The following is a 17227-nucleotide window of genomic DNA, read 5'->3' as shown; positions in this document are numbered from 1 at the left end:
GAGGCAACCCTGACCATCTTGGCTAATAGCCACTGATGGACATATCCTTCATGAACTTCTCTAATACTTCTTTGAACCCAGTTATTCTTTTGGCCTTCACAACATTCCTGGCAACAGGTTCCACAGGATGACTGTGTGTTGTGTGAAGAAATACTTCCTCCTGTTTGCTTTAAACCTGCTGCCCATTAATTTCATCGGGTGACCTTTGGGTCTTGTGTTACGTGAAATAGTAAATAACACTTCCTTAGTCACTTTCCCCACATCATTCATGATTTTATAGATCTCCAGCATATCCCCCCATAGTCATCTCTTCTCTGAACAGTCCCACAGTCTTCTCAGTTTTTCCTCAGATGAAAGCTGTTTCATACCCATGATCATCTTTGTTGCCCTTTTCTGCACCTTTTCCTATTCTAATATGCCTTTTTCGAGATGGGGCAACCAGAACTGCATGCAGTATTCAAGCAGTGGGCGCACTATGGATTTATATAGATATCTATTATAACATCTGCCATGTTATCGATCCCTTTCCTATTGGTTCCTAACATTTTTTGACTGCTGCTGCACACTAAGCAGATGGTTTCAGAGAACTGTCTACGATGACACTAAGAGCTCTTTCTTGAGTGGTAACAACTAAATTAGACCCCATCACTTTGTATGTATAGTGAGGTCATTAATCAGAAATATTTTCTGAATAGCACAGAATATCAGGGTTGGAAGGGACCTCAGGAGGTCATCTAGTCCAACCCCCTGCTCAAAGCAGGACTAAACCCCAGACAGATTTTTGCCCCAGATCCCTAAATGGCCCCCTCAAGGATTGGACTCACAACCCTGGGTTTAGTAGGCAAATGCAAAAACCACTGAGCTATGCCTCCCCCTCCTGAAATACAATAGGTAAGTCCCACCTGCAGCAAACACCCATTATCAAACTACAATCCATGACAGCACCTGGGAGGGATACCTGAGCATGTGTCCGAGAGTCTGTGAGTCGAGGCCGGTGTTCTGGAATAGAGCTCTGAGTGGAGTATCAGCCTTTCTGCAGTTTATGAATCCCGATGGGCGTGGCAGGGGGCGGAGCAAGGCTCTGATCCTCCTCCCACATCTGCTTTACACGGGAGTAACTCCCTTGGCTTACTCCTGATTTACCCTGGTGTAAGTGAGGTCAGAATCAGGCTCTAGCAATGTGTGTCTTCCAGTCGGACTGTCTGGACCTCAGAGGCCCAGCAGAGAGAGGAAGGATGATTTGCTTGTTACTGTTCCAGCAGAAACCGCACAGGAAGAGCTCTCTCGGTGCTAATTTGAGATGTGAAACTTCTACACACGACATTTACCTTGATGATCTAAAGAAAGCAACGCCGAGGAGGAGGCCTGGGGGGATAAATTCACAGACCAGCGGAGCCTCTGCAAGCGCTTGTCAGCTGTCAACAAGGCTTGTTGGAAAAAAACAGGCCAACAGTTGCAAAGCAGGGTGGCTAAAGACAGGCTCCTGGGGCCTGCTCCAAACCTCACTGAAGTCAGTGGAATGACTGCCATCGACCTCAGTGGCCTTTGGATCAAGCCCTTCAAGCCATATTGTAGGATCTAGTCTGCGATGTTCAATGGTGCCTAGGGGAGTTAGATGCTAAATTCCCCTGACTTTCAATGGGATTGGGGTGTCTTAGTTCTTAAGGCCCCTTTGAAAATTCCAGACCTAACCGGTGGCCTGGTTTGTAGAAGGTCTCAGCACCAGCTGCTCCCCCTGCAGTCCGTGCAAGTTTTGGTGCTCAGCACCCATGTAAACCAGGCCACTGTTATTGAGGTGCCTACTTTTAGACACCCGTATTTCAGAAATCCCTGCTCTAGAGCATTGTCTTTGTGCTGTCAGGCCCTCTTCTTTCCCTTAGGGGGGACTCCACCAGGAATGGGACTCCCAACACACTGCCTGCTCTGCCTGGGCTGAAAGGAAATTGGGGAACATTTTGTCCCTGCATTCTTAACATTTGCTTTGTTGCCTTCTGTGCCATGCTCGGCCTTGCAAGGCCTAATGGATTTAGGAGCCTATGTCTCATTTTCAGAAGTGAGCATAGCAATGCCTGAATACCTTTAAAAATCCGGGCCTCAAAAATCCGGGCCTCAAAAATCCGAGACTGCAGGCAATGCAGTTTCAAAATGAAGGGTGGAAACTGAGAGGAGAAACAGCATCTGACTTGGACCAAGGTTCTTCATCAGCACATCCAGGGATCTTCACCCCAATATGTCCCATCCAGCACTCAGCAGCAATTCACCCCTACTGATGAAGGAATTGCATAATGAGGATATTTTTATTTGCCCCAACTCCAGGGATTATGGTAATTGTGGACAGGCAATTACCCAGCATCCTAGGGAATGCCAGGTACCACAAAGGCCAGGTGTCATCTCTGGAAAGTGCAGATCCATGATATATAACCAGCAACACGCATTTTAAAAATATATGCCCCAAATAGGTTACATTAATTGATCTCTTCAGAGTATTGACTCCCCACCCTCATCCTGATCAACTACACACACACGCGCGCGCGCACACACACACACACACACACTTCTGAAACATTTTCAACAATTGCTCATGGTGGAGGACTCAGGGATGTTTGGTGTTGAATTTATTTGAATAGCAATTATTCAACTCGTGTTTCAGATCTATGATGTGGAATCTGCCTAGGGCCATAGTAGCCCTTGAAACTCTGGAAATCAGACAGGATCAGACACTACAATATATACAGTAGGAGGCGATTGGCAGGGAGCTGCACTAGGGGAGTCCATATGTCTTTTCCATCGCTCATGTCTATGATTGTGTAACACACACACACGTCTGTACATGCCATAGGCTCTGGAGAGTTACAGTTTACCCTAGTGGTTCCCAACATTGCATCAATACAGCCCATACAGCCAAGAAAATAACATTAGGTGAGGTGAGGTGTGCAGATTTATCCAACAACTACAGGCGCCGGCAGAAGAAGTTACGCTGTAGGGGAAGGAGATTGTAGTCCACTCTCACACGTTCAACATAAAAGAGCAGATAGAGGAAATTACCAAGCAAGGCAATGAGATTTTTCAATCTCTGTTTGGTTTAGCAGACTGTCCAGGCCTGTTCCAGATGAAGGAGTTCAAGGTCTTGTCAAATCCTTCATCTTCTCGCACAGGCAGAATCGAGTTTCTCCGCAGTCTCCAGGTTTGAAATTCCCACCTTGGATATAGACACAAGCTCTGTGCGGATAATGCTGGTTACTGGCTACTGAGATTTCAAGTCTGCAGTGGAAAAAAACACCATTTACACTTCATCTTAATAATCCCTGAGCTCCCTGCCTCAGGTCAAAGTGCCCGGACTCTGTGTTTGTCCTGGGGACAGTAGACGATGCTGAACCAATGCGCTACCCAATGTGTCTGAGGAAACTCTGTGAGCACAGGATCACTAAGACCTCATGGCCCTCATGTGTTCTTTACTCTCCCTCCCATTGTGGTATATCGTGGCCAGAGATGGCTCCAGTTTGGTGGTGGGAGAGTGAAATACACACACACCGCCACGTTCAGTCACAGAAGTGGAGTGGTGTCCGTGTGATCAATTCATATGTCACATGGGTCTGAAATTTTTCATACACCTTAGATCAAATCACCTGCCCTCCATCTGCTAACCCAACTCACTGGGACTTGATCTAACACTGAAAACCCTGGAGCAGTGTCAAACAGCTGACTTGGCTGTGTAGGTAGAGGAAAGTTATTTTAATACACTTAGGAGTTTTTTACAGTTCTGCCTGAACCCTGTAGTGTTCGACTCATGGCGTAACGAAGTCACCAGGCTCTCTCGGTAGAGGGATACAAATAGGACTCCCAATACATCAATACATTTTTTTTTTTACAATAACTCATTTTTGCTGCAACATGTGGCCTGTATAGAAACATTGCAGGGTTGCGTTACCCGGGACTGACACCAGCGAGTTCAGCTGTTTGTCACCCAGTGGGTGCTGGGTAACCAGCTCCTCCTCCTCCTTTGCCATCCCCAGCCAACAAGCCCACATTGGACCAGTGTGTCTGGCTGCAGCCCATGGCAGGGGGAAGGAGCAAATGTCTTTCTCCTCCACAGCCTTCTTGGCCTTCAGGGCTTTAATTTGTGTCACTAGAGGCCCAGCACCACCTACTATCAGGCTCGCAAATTGAGGGCACTTTGGGGTGTTTCAGGATAAAAGGCATCACAAAGGAGTTAGAATTGCTCAGAGAACGGCACTGTGGGAGCTGGGGAGAACAGGAAGTTCCCAGGGGCCTGAACCCCAGTTGAGGCCAGTGCTGTGGGTTAGTATCTCTTCTTCTCTGTGTCTCCACTTGAATGAACCCGCGTAACGCAGGCTGTCGGAGGCTCACAGTGGAGAATCAAACACAGGACTTAGTGCCGCGCTTTGGTCCATATTCAAGGATATGCTAGCGACACAGACTTACAGGCCAGAGGAGAGATCTGTGCTGTCCACCCAGACCCACTTCCTGGAGCTGGAATCATACGATAATCCAATCCAGAAAGAGAAATAATATGTAAAGCCTTGACGCAGATCAAAATAAAGAAATGATTCTTGTTGTATGAAATTCTGCAGAAGAATAAAATAATGTGTTAAGACCTCAAATTCCATCATGTGGGTATTAGTGGAAGTGGCTGGACAGGGTAGAAGATCAGGAACTCCCAACACACTGTATCACCATAGGTGGTCTTAGAGGTATCACTACAGCTCAGGCTGAGTTCCCACTTCCATTACAGTAACTGGCTGTTTCAGTGACCAATAACTTTCTCAAACTAAATCCTTTTGGGCTGAAATTGTCCAGACTGAGTGTCAGGCCAAAGCTGAATTTTTATAGCCAAGTTACAGTAAAAATGATGTAGCTATTTTGGATTATGGAAGGGTGCGAAAACACACCCGACATTTTCCCCAAATGTACCAGTCAGGAGAAACCTGCTTGAAAGAACTTCAGCTCAGTTCTTTGAGTTATAAATGTTCTAACTTTTCTCAAATATTCCCAGTCCCCTTAGATTTAGCTAAATCCCTTTCACTGGTTTAACTGCTGAGAGTGTACAAAATGGTTAATTGAAACTTTCATTGATATCTGCTCAGTACCTGAATGGGGTTGAATACAGGGGACTGTGAAGGACTTTAGCTTCATTCAGTTTCATTTAGAGGTGCCAGTTCCTTCGAGATTCATGACACTTCATGGGGGGAGTTTTCAAAACCCACCAGATGACTGAGTCACCCAATTCCATTCATTTCAGTGGCAGCTGGGTGGCTGAATTCTCTGCTGGGCTTTGAATATTGCAAGCCAGGTTTCCATTCTTAGTTCTGCCACATGGTTCCCCTGCAGCCTTGGGGAAGTGATTTAGGACAGACATTGCAACCATGGGTGCCCCCTTCTCCAACCAGCAACGAAACCCGACCCCAAGCAGAGCTCCTAAAATGGCGGGTGGGCGAAATGAGGAGCTGGAGGATGGTGTGGTTATTGCCATTGGTGGTTTGGATTTATTCACCACAAACAGTGTTGTTTGGCAGAAAGAGAAATTTTCTGGCCATTTTTATGGTCACAATACAGCATTACCCACAGGGCTCTCTCAATCTATTTACAAGAACTGATCCTGTTATCTTCAGACTCTGCTTGTTTGGGGGAATCTCCCTGACACTTAACATCAAGGTGTGTCTGAGGATGACTGACCCCTTTACGCCATGCAGGGCACTGCTGCAGAGTCACAGCACCCTGCATGTAGCATGGGGATGGATTGCGTGTCGGGCACGGTCCATCCCACACATTCAGCAGTGGAGTCGCTATTGATTAACACAAGTTTTGCCCCAATATTTTAAAAGAAACTCAGATTCACCTTCTCTTCCTTGCTCTCAGTTTTAAGCAGCCGGGCAGATTGAGATGAGCAGTAGGACTGACACTGGTCCCATGTTCTGTCTGCAGCAGCAAAGAGGTACGAGCTGTCACTGGACTGTATCCACCGTACTGGACATTTGTCCCCTTGAACGAACAAACACTGCTGATCAGTTCACCAGGATCCTGCCTCACTCTGGTGTGATGAGGTGTGCTGGGGACATTGCTGTCAATCCCTGGGATTGTACTCCAGCCTTAGACCTCGGCCCCCATGGCTACTGTTGTCATGTACCATACAGTCCGGCAATCCCATCATCCCATGGGGCTGGGCCCTTTCCCTCCAGGAGCTGCAGCTGCCAGGCGGGGAAGAGCAGGCTGCCTGAAGGGACTGGCTTCCCCAGCAGCATGATGGGGTGACTGGAGAACCAACCCCCACCATCTTGGTAGAGGCCTGACTGCCCTCCTGAGCCCCAGTCAGGTTGGAGAGATGGGAGCTTGTCACGAGCAGGGAGAGGGGCACCAGAAGGAGCACATTGGCCCAACTCAGCTGAATCCCAGTTGCTAAGGGGAGAAGGGAGGAGCCAACTGTGGAGCTGGATGTGAGAAATGACCCACAAGCTTCAGCCTGAGTGTACAGCCCTCAGCTGGGCTGCGTCGGGCCACGGGAGGGGAGTTTATTCACTGACTACGTTCCTTCCTCTCTCAAGGGACAGGGGAAAAGCTGAGCTGTTTGGGATGAGAAGCGAGGTCGGGAGGGTCCTCCATCTCCACCCCACAGCTAGCGCAGGAGATCTCACTGAAGCACCTACAGGGGAACTCCCATCCTAATCCCAAGCACTTTGGGACACAAGGAATCTCCTGTACGGATCTGGGTCTGGCCGGTGGGGACAGTGGCTCCTCTTCCATTTACCTTGGTGGTTTGTGGTTTGGCTTTTACACAACTGCAGCTGTTGGGTGAGATTTTCCACCTGCTGGGTGAGGATTTCCTGCTGGCCACGCCACTGAGTGTCTTAAATGTCAGAACAACACACCAGTGTCACTTACCAAGGCTAGGGCAGAATTTACAGAGCAGTTGTTCTTTGAATCATGGTGATATGAAAGCCTCAGCTGAAACATAGTACAGTGCAATGGGTCCATAAAACCCACCCTGATTAGCCTAGATCTTTTCAGAACATCCATGCACAGTATGGCAACCAACCATCATATTACCAGTGCATTGTGGGTATCTGTCCCACAGCTCAGATCTTCTAACTGGGAACCTTCTGCAGCAGCTCTCCACACCTGGGTGGGGCTGTTCTACAATTCTTTTGAGAACGTCTACTGTAGAAAGTCGCTTTTTTGATGTACACAGTAGGACACTTTTTGCAATATTGAACAGCGTTGGTACTTGCATGAAAATGTTCTGTATTTTTTAAACAACACAGGCTGCAAGCCAGATTCTCAGCTGGTGTAAATCAATGTAGTTCAGTGACTGTGTCAATTTACTCCAGCAAAGGATCTGGCCCGAAACCCGTTTGTATACAAATATAGACGCTGCAGTACCTTAAAACAAAACCAGTCAGGCCTACAGAGGGCTATGTCCATTGCAGGGAGAGTTGGCTAATTGATTGCCCTTTCTGGGTGACATCATGCTGAGAGCTTAAGTGACTGATTGATGAGAGGGTAAATGTTGGTTGAGCTTTGGTCTGGGTCTGTTCTGCAGCTCCTCCTTCCAAAACATTAATTAGCGTGTACCAGTAATGAGCGCCCACAAGGCATAGCTCTGGGACATGTGACTCCTTGCAGAACAAAAGGTATAATTGCTAAACAAAGTAAATTAGTTAAGTTAGTTCCCTAATTCATATCTAAAGAGGTTTGAGACAGTGAGACAGAAATCCTCGGGGTGAGCCAGACCCTGCTTCGGGGGACATTTAACAGACCAAGGACCTAAGAGAAGAAAAGCCGTCTCCCTCTAGATATATCAGCCTTGTTTGCTAATCAGGATCCTGTGTAAGGCCAACATAGTGACTGAAACTTAAAACAGACACTGGCTAAACAATTGGGTTCTTTGACTAACAAAACGTGTTTGTCTTGGCTGTTGGGATACATGGTTGGAAAACACTTAGACCTTAGAGATTTAAGAGAATTGATAATAGCATGTGCTGGCTCTGTGGAAGGAACAATATTGTTGGCTGAAATTGAGGCAGAGCTAAGGAAAGATAACAGAGACGGTGCGATCCGGAAGGTAGCCTGATATTTTCTGACTCTCTCTGAATTAAGGAGATTGGCTTTGTTGATGTATCGGGAGGAAGGGGAATCTGTTATGGCTTATTGTACTAGACTGTTGTTGTTCTGCTCTCTGGCTGGAACTGAGGAGAAACAGGTGACAGATTTAATGTCTTGGATGGATTTAGACGAAGCAGAAAGGGTAGTAAGTGGAACAAGTAGTTTTCCTCAGAGAATGGTTGGTGGGGCTCCCTCCAGTAATCAAGCAGGCTATAATGGCTTCAACCACACTGTTGGAGCATGGGATATGGTATTTGCAATGCAATAGGACAAGGCAGAGAATGGTCTGGTAGGTGACACACAGTGTCTAGTTAGGGATCATTGCGAGCACAGGTATGAGCAAAACATCAGGAAAGGGGTGCAGCAGGGAGGGGAGAGGAGACAGCCTGGGAAAACACATTGACCCAACTCAGCAGCCTCCCAGTAGCTAAGGGGAGATGGGAGGAGCCAGCCATGGAGCTGGATATGGGAAATGACTCACATTCTTTGGCCTCAGTGTACGGCCTACAGCTGGGCTGCGTCAGGCCACGGGAGGGGAGTGTATCACTGACTACGTTCCTGCCTCTCCAAGGGACGGGAAAAGCTGAGCTGTTTGGGCTGAGAAGCAAAGTCGAGAGGGTTCTCCAACCCCACCCCACCCCACGGCTGGCCAGTGAGATCTCCTGCAAGCACCTACAGGGGAACTCCCATCCTAAGCCCAAGCACTTTGGGACAGAAGGAATCTCCTGTACAGATCTGGATCTGGCCGGTGGCTCCTCCTCCTCCATTTACCTCTGTTGCTTGGCAGCTCCTGCGGAGTCCCTTGGTGGTTTGTGGGTTGGCTCTGGCAAACCTTCGGCTGCTGGGTGAGATTTTTCTGCTGGCCGTCACACTGAGTGACTTAAACGTCAGAACAACACAACAGTGTCACTTACCAAGGCTAGGGCAGAATTTACAGAGCAGTCATTCTCTGAATCATGGTGATACAAAAGCCTCGGCTGAAACATAGTACAGTGCAATGGGCCCATAAAACCCACCCTGATTAGCCTAGATCTGTTCAGAACATCCATGCGCAGCATGGCACCCAACCATTGTATTATCAGTGCATTGTGGGTATCTGTCCCACAGCTCAGGTCTTCTAACTGGGGACCTTCTGCAGCAGCTCTCCACACCTGGGTGGGGCTGTTCTACAATTATTTTGAGAACTTCTACTGTAGAAAGGAGCGTAGCTAGTGGGGTGCAGGGGAAGCAGCCACTTCCCCTCAGCACACTTTCCAAAAGCAGCGTGCCTTAGTTAGGGGTTACCATGGCGCCCGCTCTGCTCTGAAGCTTGGCCTGCCGGTGGGCGCTAAACTCCTGCAGGCAGGGGGCGGGCAGGGGCTGGTCCCTGCGGTGGGGCGGGGTGGCACCGGGCACAGGAAGTGGAAAGCAGTGGGGCTGGTACCGGGAGCAGCATGGAGCGGCTGCGATAGGTGGGTGCAGGCGGCCCAGCTCCCCTCGCCCGCCGCGGGGCGCGGGCTCCTCCTCTGCAGCAGTGCCCACCGCGGGGCTGGGGCTCTCCCGGGGCTCTGCCCTGCATGCGCCCAGCACCCCCGGGGCTGCTCCTGCCTCCCTGGGATGGCCCCACATCCCCTCCCCCAGGGGCCTGGGGTCCTGCTGCGGCTTGCACCCCTCTGCCTCCTCTGCGGGGCAGGCAGCCCCAGGGGGTTGAGGCCATGCCACGCCTTCCCCAGCTTCCCCCTCCAGCAGCCCCCACACCGCCCTTCCGGGCCTGTTCAGCTCGGTCCCACCGGGTCCTGCCCGCCTCATGCAACCTGCCCCTACCATGGGGCCACCCAGCCCAAGGGGACTGGGGGAGCCGCAGCAAAGCCCCGCCCAGAGCTGGTGCAGGAGACGAGCCTGGCTCTCAGCCCAGGCTCCAGCATCAGCCTGCAGCGGGGAGCGGAGCCACCCCCCGCCAGCTCGGCTCAACCCAGCCCTGCTCTTAACGGGACACGGACCCCACTGCGGTTCGGCCCGACCCGGGGCATGTGGGGGTATCACCTCACCCCCTCGAGGGGGGGTGGGCGGAGCAGCGCAGTGTGAGGGAGGCCAGCCAGTGAGTGGACCCCCCGAGGCGGTGGGCGCGCGGCGGCGGAGGAAGAGGGGGGGCATGGCAGAGGAGGAGAGCAGGGGGGGCTTTTTTGTTTGCTCCCTTTTTTAGAACCTGCTACTATGCCTATGCCACTGTATGCACATTTTGCAACATTGAACAGCGTTGTTACTTACATGAAAAAATGTTCTGTTTTTTTAAACAACACAGGCATTGGGACTGCAAGCCAGATTCTCAGCTGGTGTAAATCAATGTAGTTCAGTGACTGTGTCAATTTCCTCCAGCAAAGGATCTGGCCCAAAATCTGTATGTGTACAAACGCAGACGCTGCAGTACCTTAAAACAAACCCAGTCAGGCCTACAGGGGACTATGTCCACTGCACGGAGTGTTAGCCAATTTATCACAGGTGACTGCCTCAACACCCCAGTGGTGTCTGCATGGGTTGTTATAGCCTTTTTTCTATGGCGTGGGGGTGCCAATTAACCCGGTGAGAGGCTACACCTGGAGGAGAGCCAGGGCTGATGAGGCCTAATGGCTGGTGAAGCCCAGCTGGGGAGAGGAGCTGGGGCAGGGAGGAAGAGAGGAGGTTGGTGGTAAGAGAGGGTGGCAGGGAGGAGCTCGGCAGTCACTCCCTAGAGAGGAGGGGAGTTGGCAACAGACAAGGGGGAGTAAGCCCTGAGGCCCTGCCTTGGCTACAGACTGATTATGACAAGAACCCGAGAGTGGCGAGATAGCCATAGGAAGCAGAGGAAGCTCCACTGGTAACTCGGAGTGAGCCAGACGATAGGAAGAGAAGTGGGAAGCAGCCTGGGGAAACAGCCATGGGGTCTGGGAGTGAGCAGACTGAGGCTGCTGGCTAGAGGGTCTCTGTGCTGGACCCTGGAGTATGGTGGGCCTGGGTTCCCCTACCAGTCTCTGGGGCAGTGGGTCAGACTGGGCAGTGGAGCAGAAGACTGCCAGAGGCACTTTGCCCAGTAGGACTTTGATACCGTGGAAGGGCAGGACTACAGTGAGCTAGCCAAGGCAAGAAACACCTTGAGCGATGGGGAGGGAATAACCTGACTCCAGAGACAGAGAGCGAGACCACGGGGTGAGGAAACTGGCGATGAGCTAGCCCCCAGATGGACACAAGAAGGAGCCCCAGCGGCGAGTAGAACGCCCCGCAACAGGGTAGAACAAAGGCACAGAGAAGTAACGTGACTTGTCCCAGGTCAGAGGCCAAGCTGTGACTAGAACCCTGGAGCAGTTTTAGTATGTTGTGGTGGGTCTAACAAAATGAAAGTGCCTCCTGTCCAGTGAGACTGTGCCCAGGAACTGCCCCGGGGTTTGGGGTGGGCTACTGAGATGATTCTAACTATCCTCTCGCTTACACTCCCCTAACTGAACTGACTCAGTGAACGCTGAAATTGCCCTTGGCATGGCATGTGGGGAGACTCTCTGGGCTCCCACCTGCTGCAGGAGTGGAGCCCTGCTCCTTCCCACCCTAGTGTCATCCGTTCAGTTTTATTTCAAGGTTCTTCCCCTTCAAAAGTGCATTTTTTTAAAAAACGAAAGCCAAGATTTTCTCTCACATCACTAGTTCCCCCAAGGCATGGAGAGGCTATGTATGGTGCAAAGGCCTGCTCCACCCAGGAGTCCTAATTCCTAGTCTCTTCAGTGGTACACAGAATCACTGTTTGTCTTAAACAGGAAGGCACTTGTTAAAGAGAACCCCTGCAATTATAGACAGACTTCTACCCAGCTTGAGTTCCAGTCTTGTCTCTCTTGTTTACCAGGGTGCATACTCTGCCTTGAACTGCATACAGAGATAACTAGTGGCTGAATAATATACAGCAAATGATATGGTATTAGTCTCTGCTATAGCCACTAGACAATGCTGTCTTCCCCTTCAAAACATTATAAGAACTCAGGTCAGATTCACAATGACTCCTTTTTCCTGTACTTACCCTTGAAAACCAAAACTCCTGTTGCTATCGACAAAAGCAGGCAGAGAATCCCAAGGATAACTGTAGTGAGCAACCATTGAGAAGGCAGAGGATCTAATAAAGAAATACAAATAATACATCATAATTATTGACATCTGCAAAGCTGCAAAATGAACATCAAAAATAAAGTACCTAATCAGAAAAGGAAGGGGGAGGGAGGAATGTAGTTGTCTTAAAAAAAATCTCCTAGAAAGAGAGCTTTTGATTTAAAAAAAGAAACTGAGTAGCAGAGCCAATGAACAGTAAGCTAAGAAGATAATTCTGGCCTTCCGGTACCACAAATAGCTACGGGCCCTACCTTTGAAAAAGTGTGTGAGTTGCAAAGCAAGTAATGTGCGTGCAGTCATAGAGACTCAGGGTGCAAAGGCAGCAGTAGATTAGCCGATCACTGAAGAGGCTCCTGTAGCAGAGGCTTACTGTACCTGAGAGGCCTGGGAATAAAGAGAAGGAAGTGTCTCTGGAAATGAAGAACGGAGACTCTAGGTATCTAGACCTTGCCACAATTAAAGTTGATACAGGTTCCCAAACCAATATATTGTCAGCAAAGTTACACCAGAAAATCAGAAATAAGCCTGAGCTGGGGAAAAAAGAGAAACAGCAGACAGAGCACAGGGGAGAGAAATGGCCAGTCAATGAGATTTCAGCCAGATGATGTCTGTGAAATCATTTGATTTTTAGTGAATAGGGATCAGGAAAGTCAGACTGTATTCCCCCACCCCGCAACAGAGATGTTATTTCTAGTGGTGCCAACTCTCTCCATTTGATCATGAGTTTTGCAAAATGTTTGTAAAGCCCCAGCTGCTGGAATCATGTTACCTGAGAATCTCAAATTTCATTGTAAAAAAAAAAAAGGTAAGATTCTTGTACTCATTGGTTGTGGAGACCAGACTGAACTCCTGCCCCTAAACACCCCAATGCCAGAAGAAACAAAAGAAAACAAAATGTCATATTTTTACATCTGATGATTTTTAGTCCCAACTCGTGGTTTTTAAATGCTTGGGGTTGGCAGTACTGAATAAGCAGCAGACAGTGATGATCTGTGCTTCTGTTCAAGATTTCCCCTCTAGTGGTGATAATGTTTTACTTGTGTAACTCAAATGCTGCACCCACATGGCTACAGCTGAGATACGACAGCCATTGGCTATCTTGAGAGAGAAATTCCAACTTTAAGGTGCTTGATATAGTGTCCGGAGCTATGGATTACATGTAGATGTTGGATTATTGGCAGTAAAGTAATAGAATGGTCAGGAGTACATGAGTCGTTAAAAGGTACAATACAGTATTGTGCTAGTCAGTTACTACAGGTAGAAAGTCTCATGGGGTTTTAATATGTGGCAGGTGGATTTAATAGGAGGTATTTAGTAGGATTTAAGAAGAAGAGTGTTGGATATGGGTTGCATTGGTGGTGGTGAAGAGTAGAAAGGCTAAATTCTGAGCAGCAATCAAGACAAGTTTAGCTCTGTTTTGCTGTGATGATGCTGTTGTTCCATACGGTACCTTTGTCTCCCCCACCTTGGGGTCTTTGGCTTCCCTGCTGCTTAGCTGAGGTGTGATGGTTCGGTTCCTGGCACGTTACCGATTCCTCACGTGTTGCTGCTGAGATTATAGAGACAGAAATTTTAGACAGAAATTCACCGTTAATTTTTCGCAGGAGCTGCCAGCAATATTATACCAGGAATAACTCTGCGATGGTGGAGAGGAGGGAAAAACACAGGGCCCAATGGAGAGACATTCCCAGTAAATAGGATATCAGCTGTGGAAAATACAAAGGTGCTGCGAAGACACTTGTTTTTCCGATGGTGGGTGAGGAAGCTCCATCTGTGTTAGGGACTGCAAGGTGTGAATAGCTAAGACAGGTCACCCGTATAACAGGAGCCTGTTGTGGTCTGAATGACAAGTTCCAGGAGAATTTATTGATGAGATGGGCTGGCGTGAGGACATCCCTGAGTGCTGCCCTGCTATCATTCTACCCAGGGCAGTTCCATTAGCACGGAGCAGCTGGGCTCTGCAGGAACTAACATGCCTCTTGCATTTCAAAGTGAGAAATCAAGGCAGCCGACTGGCTGGGTGCATCCAAAAGTGAGGACACTTTTTCTTACTAAGAACTGAAGAGCTTTAGGGTGAGATTCTGGCCAACCAGTGCACAGCTGCAGGGAGAAAGAAGGCAGAAAGAGCTCCCTCTGCCCTTTGTATCCCTTTGCGGTGGTTGACCAGAACTGGTGTGTAGCACATGTGTGTCCTTCCCTGGAGGCTAGCTGCCTGAAAGGAGATGATTTCTCAAGTTAGACCAGCTCCTGACAACCTACATTAGAAAATTACCATAGACTCTTAGGCACTTGTTTGAAAACCGTTGACTAGAGCACCCCACAGAATGCAAAGGACACTTAAGCTCATGACAGCATCGGTTCAAACGAAGCCTGAGCTAAGACAAATTCCCTAGCAAGGGCAATGTTATCGGAAGCTGAGAGTAGCATGGAACCTGATCCAGACAGACTTGTTTACTGTGAAAACCCACTAACCCCTGCTGATAAAACATAGACAATGATGCAAGAAACTTGCAAAGATACAGCTCTAAAATCCTCAGAAGGCTGAATCTTGAGTGATAGCCAGAGGTGAGGAGAAATCTCATCCACTGGCTGTTATTGTTAGTCTGCTTTTGATAAGCTTCTGATGGTTAATGTAATCCTTAAACGGAAAAAAATAATCAGTGAGTCCATGCATCATGAGGAATCAAGTGTTATGTTGCATTCATGATGAATTTCTGGGAATGAAATTAAGCGAAGAGAAGAGCTAGAGTAATCTTTATTAGCCTGGGACAAACACACAGGTTGCTGATCTGGATTTGAAATGTAGTGGTCACGGCTATAGAATCAGAGCATTTTTAGTAAGGAAAACAAAGACCTTGGCAAAATATATTAGACGACCTCTTTTCCTTTGTAAGCACGGATTATTTAGTGGTAGAGGACTCGTATTCAGGCTACTTTGAGTTTTCTACCAGGTACCCTGAACGAAACACCATTAAGTGTTATTTCTGTACAATAATGTTTTATTATGTACTGTACCTTTGTCACCAGGTCTCGGCCTTCTAGACTCATCAAATTTCAGAGCTGAGTAGGTTACCACATCCTCATTCATTTCCGGTGGAATAGACATTTTAGACTTGGTTTTAGATGACTGAGGAAGCTGGGTGGGATTCAATGAGAAACTCATGGGTACATGAAGATCTCTATTTACCGTGACAACTCTGTCTAGGCCTTGAACTGCTGAGTTTTATAGCATGTTATACTCTGAAATGACACTTAAAAAAAATGTTAAGGTTGCAAAATCAAGCACGCAATAATTCGGAAATGCCAGATTTAAGGTTGCCCATGCAACCTTAATTCACCCCCTTGTGCATTTTGATACAGTCTTTAATTACACAGTCACATATTGTTTTTTCCACAGGGCCCCTGCTTCATTCAGTGCTCAGGATGGATGGTGCTCTGTGAATGGGTAGTTATTCAAGATCTCTTTCTGTTTTCATCATTTAATATGTGGCCCCTTGCATTATCTACTGTGCACTATTCAAACTCTGCACTGAATACAGAATTATTGAATTCCTCATTGACTTTTCTATGCTACTCTCATGGTAGTACGTTAGCACTTTGCAAATGTTAAGGAATTCATCTTCCAACATCCCTGTTTGGGGAGGGGTAAGCAGTATTTGCATTTTAAGGATGGGGAACCAATGCACAGAAATCAAGGCCAAAATTGTCAAAAGTGTTAACTAATTTTGGCTGCCCAATTTAAGAAGCCCGGGACCTGATTTGTCAGAATACTTTGCTTTTTAAAGCACTTTATTTGTTCTGAGAAGAGCTCCCACTGACCTCAGTTTCAGCTGTGAGTGCTTAGTACTCTCGCAAATCAAACCCCAAGTATCTCAAGTCAGAGCCCCAGGAAATGAGGAGCAGACAATTACTGACCACTTGTGAAAAGTCTCATTGAAGTGACTTGCCCAGCATCACATAGGTAGAGTAGGTAGAATCCAGTCTCCTGGGCAGTATTCAACTGCCTTAACCAGAAGACCCTCCTTTCTCTTCCCATAAGCCCCTGCCTCATTCACTGCACACCTTCCAGCTTCTGCCACAAATGACACCAGGGTCCTACAGAGAGCAGCCTCCTTCACTGCACACAGTTCCTAAATGCTGTTTCGAAATGGAAAGTGCTGTTTAGCCATTTTGAATCATTTCGTTTCAGTCAAAACTCTTTTTGGAATTCTTGATGTAATGAAAAAAATGGACATTTCAACTTTTCCTTCTGATTCAGAACAGAAAACAATATGAAATTGCCAACCTTCCCAGCCAATGGAGAGTTCCATTTTTTGAACAGCCCTAATCATAACTGATCTGAGTCCTGAAGGGAGCAAGAGCTTTATATATATATATATATATATATATATATATAATTTGAAAAGGAGACTTTAAAAGGCAGCAACCCAAAGCCCCTTCAATGTTGCTAAACCAAAAGCTAAATATTGTTGTGAAATCAACGTTCTGCTGTCAAGATTCTTCTGGCTTCAGAAGGAGCTAGAAAATAGTCTGCTACAGGCTGCATCTAATGTATAAAGAGCCGAGAATTGACAACTGAGCTGCCAAAGTCTTCTGCACCAGCTTTCCATGCAGCAGTTCAAGTATAACTGTGCTTCCTATGATAAAACTAGCAAGGGACATATATAGGACCAGACTCTGCTCCCAGTTAAACCACTATAATTCCACTAACTTCACTGGATCTACTCCTGGTTTATTCCAATATCGCCCCAGTTAGTCCTGGGTAAGTCTGTCTCTACACTGGGCTAGTGTAATCAGCATGCTGCGCTGGAGTCGACAGAGGGATGCTGATATATGGAAGCTAAGGGTCTGGCCCATTGTGCCTTATGACAGGAGAACACAAGAATCTGATTCTTTTTTCTTGAGAACATTAACTCCTTTCAGAAAAGTCTCTTCTCCCATTTCATCTGATCATGACGGGTTTCAGTGGAGTAAACACAGCAGTGCTCTCTCCCCTTTGCTCTAA

At 47.8% G+C, this 17227-nt stretch overlaps 1 protein-coding gene across 1 annotated transcript; it reads right to left on the bottom strand.

Moving 5' to 3' along the window:
- Positions 1-3119: 3119 nt before the first annotated feature.
- Positions 3120-14196, bottom strand: LOC120400442 (oxidized low-density lipoprotein receptor 1-like). Its single transcript, XM_039529002.1, has 8 exons — positions 14141-14196; positions 13673-13800; positions 12137-12229; positions 8890-8997; positions 6764-6862; positions 5858-6000; positions 4444-4586; positions 3120-3261 (listed from the first exon to the last, which is right to left on the bottom strand). Exons 1-8 carry the CDS (start codon positions 14194-14196, stop codon positions 3120-3122), a joined length of 912 nt encoding a protein of 303 aa, XP_039384936.1.
- Positions 14197-17227: the final 3031 nt, after the last annotated feature.

This window comes from Mauremys reevesii, linkage group 3 (assembly GCF_016161935.1).
Source record: "Mauremys reevesii isolate NIE-2019 linkage group 3, ASM1616193v1, whole genome shotgun sequence".
Lineage (NCBI taxonomy): Eukaryota > Metazoa > Chordata > Testudines > Geoemydidae > Mauremys > Mauremys reevesii.
Note: the sequence above shows the minus strand (reverse complement) of the source record. Positions and strands in the feature narration are given on the sequence as shown.